The 8,084-nt window shown below is 39.4% G+C and overlaps 1 protein-coding gene across 1 annotated transcript; it reads right to left on the bottom strand.

Annotated features, from left to right (window-relative positions):
* Positions 1–1,409: 1,409 nt before the first annotated feature.
* LOC141572813 (olfactory receptor 7A17-like) lies at positions 1,410–2,360 on the bottom strand. The gene has a single exon (XM_074338683.2). It carries the CDS (start codon positions 2,352–2,354, stop codon positions 1,410–1,412), a length of 945 nt encoding a protein of 314 aa, XP_074194784.2. The 5' UTR covers positions 2,355–2,360.
* Positions 2,361–8,084: the final 5,724 nt, after the last annotated feature.

The raw sequence follows: 8,084 nt of genomic DNA, 5'->3' as shown, positions 1-8,084 counted from the left end.
CTGCCATAAGAAAAAATGAAATAATGACATTTGCAACACATAGATGGATCTTGAGATTATTATGCTAAGCAAAATAAGTCAGACAGAAAAAGTCGAGAACTATATGACTTAACTCATATGTGGGATATAAAACTGAAAAGTTAAAATGAACAAGACAAACAAAGAAACAAAAACTCATAGATGCAGACAACAGTTCAGTGGTTACCAGAGGGTAAGCGGGAGAAGTGGTAATAGAAGAGAGAAAAGGGGGTTAAATATATGGTGATGGAAGGAGAACAGATTCTGGGTGGTGAACACACAGTGCAATATATAGATGATGTATTATAGAAATGTACACTTGAAACCAATATAGCTTTACTAACCAATATCACCCCAATAAATTTAATAAAAGATATTTCAAAAAATAAAATAAAACTGACAACCATTCTACATTAAATCTTTGTGTCTAAGTTTCTATATTTTTAAAATTTTACGTTAATTCAGCCTATCATTATTTTCATTTCTATTCTCTCCAACTTTCTTGTAAACTTCTGTTCAACATAAAAGGTGGAATTATTGAGTAGGTGTGTGTACATATATGACAGTGAGTGTGTTTACTTATTAAAAACAATATATAAATACACATATACACAAACACACTACTAACTCATGAAAGAGTTCTTGGATCCAACAAAGTATTTCCACAGATTCCATTCACCTGGACCACATTCATAAGAATTATTATAATCCCACGTTACCATCAGAAAAAAGGAAACTAGGCTCAAGGAGATTCAATTTTTCACAATAATGTAACAATGCGATTAACCTTTTTGTACACTTGCTTGAATTATGTATACATGGACCCATTCAATATGTATTCTTAATTTTGTAAAGTCCCTTTAATTCGGCAAATTGTACACTTTAACTATGTGCAGGAAAAATGAAATGATGCAATAGCTCAAGGTAGAGCGCAGGTAACTGAGTCACACTTTAACATTGGGAGGGAGAAATGTCACTGGGTAGAAAACAAAGTGGATATATGGATATAAAAACAGTGATGTAAATATAAGGCAAATCACATTTGGTAAACTCATCTCTTTTGTAAACTAAAAGATTAAACTGTCAAAAATAGGTTCAAGACGGGTGCACTACAGCCTAACACCTCATCCTCGATGAGCTATAGAAACGTAAAATAGAGACTCCCAGCTGATGCAGACTTATGAGTATGTGAGCAGACAGTAGTCAATTACTATCATATAATCCCATTTACAAATGCATTAAAGAAAACATAGCATTTAGGACAGTTTATTATGCAGCATCAGCTAAATCATACAACAATCAAGGCAAACAAAACTGAGGACAATTACAATTACAATAATCTCTATTTAAACATTTTCATATGTTTTGATGTTCAAAGACAGCATTCATGATCACTCTGTTATATTTCTTTCTGTCATCCCAAGGAATCTTTTCAGAGCCCCGTTTATGTCTTTATTCCTGAGACTGTAGATGAAGGGGTTCAGCATGGGTGTGACCACTGTGTACATCACCGAGGCTGTTGCACTTGAGTGTGAGCTGTGGGTCACAGCAGAGCTGAGGTACACTCCTAGGCTTGTTAAATAAAATAAGGAGACAACTGAGAGGTGAGATGCACAGGTAGAAAATGCTTTATACTTCCCCTGAGCAGATGACATTCCACGTATGGAGGAAACAATCTTGGAGTAAGAGTAAAGGATCCCAGCCAGGGGACCACCACACACCAGCACAGCTGCAAAATACAACACCAGGTTGTTAAGAAAGGTGTCAGAACAGGCAAGTTGGATCATCTGGTTGAGTTCACAGAAAAAGTGGGGGATTTGCAAATCTGCACTGAAGGACAGCCTCAGCACCATTAAGCTTTGTAACAAAGAATGCAAGACACTCAAGATCCAGGACAACAGAACCAACTGTCCACAGAACCGGGGGTGCATGATGACCGTGTAGTGCAGGGGGTGACAGATGGCCACGAAGCGGTCATAGGCCATCACGGTCACGAGGAAGTTATCCAACCCTGCAAAAAGTATAAAAAAGTACATCTGCGTGATGCAGCCTCCATAGGTTATGACTTTGCTCTGCGTCTGGATGTTCATCAGCATCTTAGGGACGGTGGTGGAGGTGAAACAGATGTCCGCAAAGGACAGGTTGGAGAGGAAGAAGTACATGGGCGTGTGCAGGTGGGAGTCTGAGCTGACGGCCAGGACGATGAGCAGGTTTCCTAACACAGTGATCAGGTACATGGAGAGGAAAAGCCCAAAGAGGAGCGGCTGCAGGTCTGGCTCCTCTGAAAGTCCTAAAAGAAGAAATTCTGAAATTCGTGTACCATTGTCTGGTTCCATGGAGGTGATGACTAGGAATGAAAATATAACAAGATTAATCTTCACACATGGACACTAGTGACATGTTGAAATGACACAATTTATATTTTGCAGTCAAATACATATATAATACATATATGTTTTGTAGAAAACTGATCCCCTTTAAGGACTCTTCCATTACATCTCTGATTAGGAATTCCTGTCCCACTCTCAGCTTTCTGCACAGTAAATCACGTATTTTATAGGATTGATGAGAAATTCTTTCTTGCATTTGAGGAATACCGTGTTTCCCCAAAAATGAGACCTAGCCAGACCGTCATCTCTAATGTGTCTTTTGGAACAAAAATTAATATCAGACCCGGAATTCTATTCTATTCTATTCTATTCTATTCTATTCTATTCTGTTCTGTTCTGTTCTGTTCTGTTCTGTTCTGTTCTGTTCTGTTCTGTTCTGTTCTATTCTATTCTATTCTACCTGGTCCGATATTAAAATAAGACCAGGTCTTATGTTAATTTTTGCTCCAAAAATTAAATATATGCATTGGAGCTAATGGTCCAGCTAGGTCTTATTTTCGGGGAAACACAATATATGCTGAGTCCTGACATTTACTCATCAAGGACTGTAGGGTGCTGAGAAGCAAAAGTTCTTATAACTCAATGAAGGGGAAAGAATATAAGGAAATAAAAAAATCATATAACATCAGTCTGGGCAGGTTCTTTGAAGGAAAAGAAAGAAGGTATACAAAAGATGGATGAGTGTGTTATTTTTACTAGAATTGAGAAAAACCTGCAAAGAATGTGCCGTTTGAACAGAGACCTCAAGGAAGACAAAGGGCAAGACATGAAGACATCTGGGAAGTGTGTAGCTGAATAAGAAAGAGCCAGTGCAAAGGTCCTGAGGTTGGCACTTGTTTCAAATAATCATGTCTCACAAGGAAACCTGTGGTGAGGGAATGAGCAAGGAGAGTGATAAGGATGGAGTGAAAGAGAATGTTGAGGACTGAGAAGGCCTGTCAGCTTCAGCTGAAACTACAAGACACAGGGAGTCGGTTGATTACATGTTCCTCCCACGTTATTTATTTATTTATTTCCCAAGGGCTCCAGTGAGTAGAAGTGATCCCTTCTTTGTTTCCCTCTGTTTGGTAATATTCTGGCATCTGTATTTTAAGAGACACATTTTGGCGTGTATGAGCGAGGTACCCCTGACCTGAGAACTGCTCATGCTCCATAAACCACACACACACACACACACACACACACGAGAGAGAAAGAGAGAGAGACTGAGAGAGAGACAGAGACAGAGACAGAGACAGAGAGACAGAGAGATCTGATCAGGTGGGATGTTCCCTGAGAGATAATGATGGGAAGAAACATCCTTGTTTCTGGAGACATGCCAACCACGGTTACGTTCCTTTGAGACCCACAATAACTAATAAAGTAGCAAAACCAATTTATTTGAAAGAGAAAAGAACAATATCATTACGATGTGAAAACACCTTACAGAATGAACATCCCGGCAGAAAATGTGCTAAGAGAATAAATCTACAATGTACGAAAGAAAATATACAATGTGCATGAGAAACAAAGTTTTTAAAGCTGCAATGGGAAGAGACTTTTGTAAATTACATTAAGTGAAACGGTTTTGGAAACAAAAAACTGGGTTTTCATTCTGGGATCTACCCCATCTTAGCATTTTGAACCTGGAGAGACAGGCGGACCATTCCAAATGCTAATATCGTCACCCAAGCAGTGCAGACAGTGGTGTCCATCAGGGTGGTGACAGATCTGAGCAGTGTGTGTAAGAGACTCAGCCCAGTCCCTCCTGTTGGAAACTGAATGGCTATCTCTGATGATGAGGTGAGGCTGATTTCTTTCTTCTACCTCTCAAATGTCTCCATTGCTTCCTTACCTCTTGGTCCCCAATTCCACAGCCCCATTTCAGTTCCTAGTTATCTCACATCTGGCACAGGCTGGGACCCCTCTAGCCAGATATTCGCATTGACCCATGGACATCTCAGTACATTACGAAGCTGATCATCGAACTCCCTGATTTTTATCCCCCCTACTGACTCTCCAATGGAGATAGAAGCCAAAATTCTGTAGCTCCAAACAGGAAGCTCAAGTCTCTGTGACCTTTGTGCCAGCTTCACCGTCACAGGGCCCTGCCCTCCCTCACACTGATCTCCTTAACATTGAACTTGACTCCCAGCTCCACCTGACACCACAGCATAAGGCTCAGAGCCTTTACACACCCAACTTTCCTCTGCTTGCAGTCTCCCCACTGGGCTTTCTGGAATTTTTCACCCCCTCTCCATCCTCCAAACTCCATCTGCTTTCTCAAAATGACTGGATCCTCTCCTTCATGCACCTTTGTCGCCTTAACATTCCCACAGGAAAAGAACACTTTCTCATGCACTTAATGTAGGTGTTAGGGTGCCCACGGTGTAATTTTTATTTAATTCCATGTCTTTTTCCCTGCTGGACAGTGACACATGTAGATGTTACACTAGTACCACCCTCTCACGAGACTTAGCTTAATTAGCAACAGTGGCTGAAAAACTGTGTCTCCTATGACGGAGTGAGAACGTGTCCTCAGAGAATTGCTGATGATGAGAGAAAGAAGAGAAGAAGGAAATACTAACCTAGGTATGGAGGAGACACTAAAGAAATGTTTTCCATGATCTGAGGTCAGGACTCATTAGGTTGTCAGACTATGGTTTGTGAGATTTAAATATAATAGAATCAATGCGGCACACACACAAAAGTGTTAGAATGCATTATACATCATGAGGATACACACAAAATCATTTCATGGTTCTCTTTGTCAGTTGTGTGTGTGTGTGTGTGTGTGTGTGTGTGTGTGTGAGTGTTTTCATGTGTGTGTATTGCTGTGTTGGTGGGAAAAGGTAGCTGCTATTTTTAAAAACACATCTAACCTCAAAAAGCACACAGTTGGCAATAAAGCAAAACAAATGTGAAATAAGAACACAATATGTATGAAAGGAGATTATTACTACTAAGGGTGAAGGGGAACGTTTTACATTTAAAAAGTAATAGGGGGACACAATATGATGGACTGATAGAACTGACCACACATAATTTATACATTTTCATACTTACCACCCAAATACATCTATACATATATAGAATAATTCACTGTCAAATTGCAAAATCTTTGGTGAAAAAACTCCAATTTTTGTCTGAAAGTATGGAATCCAAAACCACAATAAGAACTCAGCCTTCACTCCATAAACTGTGTAAAGAACTTGCACAATTAACAGCGAAGTAGAAGGCGTTTAAACCCAAAATATATGCAGTCACACCAGGAATAAAATAATTGCAAAAAGTGAAACTCTTTAGTATCCCTTTTTTAGATTTATCAAAACAATGTGTTTTTATGTGAATACCCGATGTGGGAAATGATACCACGAAACGTTTCTCTCAGGAACGGCTGTGGCAAGGTAGTATGTACCGCCTTGGTCTGGATCTTTTTAATGAATACAAAACACGCTCAAATAAACCCCAGCTTAATTTGTTTTTTAAAAAGCCCTCACTTCACTGCTGATGCCTCCACACCTAATCCTCTGTTTTCCTGCCCCCCCTGAACTGCAAGACTCCTGTGTATGTTCTGATTTTACTGGAGCCACTTTATGCCCCCCATTCCTTCCTCCGTCTCTTCCAACTTGACGTCCATTCCCATCATGGAATTATCAACAATGACCCTGGTATTGCTGCTTCCAGTGAACTCTTCTCTTTTCAAAATACTAACTAAACTATTTTTACATTAATTAGTCTACCTGGCAAAGAAACGTGGCCATCTCTCTGCTCTGGGCTAGGCTGGTTAGGCTCTCAGGTGACCTCAGGTGAAAGTTCTCGACTTACCTCATCTCTGACCCTTTCCTGACATCTCTGCTGAGCTCCCTGACTCACCTGGATGGGGTCTCTGAGAGGCAGGACTCTGGGTGGAAGTGTGAATTCCTCCCTGGATGGTTGATCATGGAAACGGAAGCTCTGTCCCCAGAAAAGACAGCAGGAAGGAGTGAAGCAATGGTCCCCACCAGGCTTAGGAATCCAAAAGCAACAAACATGTCCTGTAAAGCCCAGGCTTGCCTATGCAGCAAGGAGATACTTTCAGCTCCCTTTATCTGCTCATTATGCACTGCTTCCGTTGTGACGGCCACCTCTGGGCACCCGATTTCCCTCTGAGACACTTGTCTAGGCTGAATGGAAATTTTTCCTGCCAATTCTTGTTCTTAAGGGACAAGGTTAGAATTCAAGTCAATCCTGTTTTTGTTCCTCTTTCTCCATGACTCTCCCACCTGCCAGAGGACTCACCTCCCAGCACCTTATCCCAACCCTGAATTAGAATGCTTCAAAAGTCTAAGCCTGAGGACTCTGCCTTAACTAGGTCCCTTGGCTCTTCAAAGCACTGATTTATGGTGGGACACAACCCCTGATAGCTCCAGAAAATTGCCATTTCCTTCTTCAATAAGGGGGAAAACTGTGTGACTTTGATGTAAAGCTTTGGGCCCTATACAAGTGGGCTTCATGACACATCACCCTGTGGGAGTTCAGAACGAGCCACCCCAAGATTGCGGATTATTTGGAGCTAAGGGCAATGTTAGCTTTGGGCTCAAGAAAATGTCTGCTCCTCTCTTTAACTACGTATAAGAACTTGAATGAGGGACCTTTCCCTTATGGGAGACTATCAGAGATAGTCTCTTTTTGACCCATCTATATGGCCCAGAAAATTTTTATTTAGTAAACATCTGCTCTTATCATCCTGCAATGACCCTCTGAAGCCTCCAAAGCACCCGACCTCATCCCTAGCTCAGGATGTCTTACACACCAATGTTCCCTTTCTAGCTCTGAACCTCTCATGTATGTGGGGTTCCCATACATACGTATGTATTAAATTAGGTTTTCTCTTGCTAATCTGTCTCAAGTCTAGCTAATGATTACACCAGCCAAAAGAACCCTGAGGGTAGAGGAAAGTTTGTTCCTTAGCCACAAGCTAACTCAATGAGGAATTTCATACTCATATCAGAAGTTAGGAGCTGCCATTTAGTCCCACATTACAAAATTTCAAGTCTTGTATATGCAGTTGTTTTCCCTATTATTTTTAATTTCTGTAGTTTTAATTACTTGTACATATATTAGAATTCTTAACCTTTAAAAACGTTAATTTCTAGTGAAAAATAAGAAGCAAGCAATTGTGAATTGTCTATTATATGAGCATTTATACATTTATGAACACATTATAATATTATAATTTATAGAAATATATTTTTTCATAGCACAAAAAGAAATGTTTTTAATGTGGTATGAGACATGTTTATTAATGGACCCAAATATCTTTAGTTCTTCTATAATAAGAAGCAAAAAATCTATACACCTATGTTCAGTAATTAATATATCATTATTTTATCTTATTTGGAAATGGTCTAGACAGTCAATGACTATCCATCATTTAATTTACTTAGCAAAACTTTAAAGTTTCAAGTTACCAAAGTGATTTATTAGAAAAACTTTTAAGTACATATACAATATAATTATTGCTAGAGAGTTAACCTAAAGAAACATTTTATCCTACTTACATTTATTTGATTGACTTGCTCTTAACAATTAAGTTTAGATGACTTATGAAAATTTCATCATACCAAGTTACTTTTCTTGTGACAAATTTTTCAACAGAGGTAATATGAACTTATTTGATTAGTAAACCCCGGTAGAATAAAAGTATTATTTAAT

Source organism: Rhinolophus sinicus, chromosome 15 (assembly GCF_057876585.1).
Source record: "Rhinolophus sinicus isolate RSI-liver-muscle chromosome 15, RSI-T2T, whole genome shotgun sequence".
Lineage (NCBI taxonomy): Eukaryota > Metazoa > Chordata > Mammalia > Chiroptera > Rhinolophidae > Rhinolophus > Rhinolophus sinicus.
The sequence above is the reverse complement of the archived record's forward strand: the minus strand, read 5'-3'. Positions and strand labels throughout refer to the sequence as shown.

What these genes read in the sequence shown, in the direction of transcription:
- LOC141572813 (XM_074338683.2), bottom strand. Translation starts at nt 2,354, where the DNA reads ATGGAACCAGACAATGGTACACGAATTTCAGAATTTCTTCTTTTAGGA.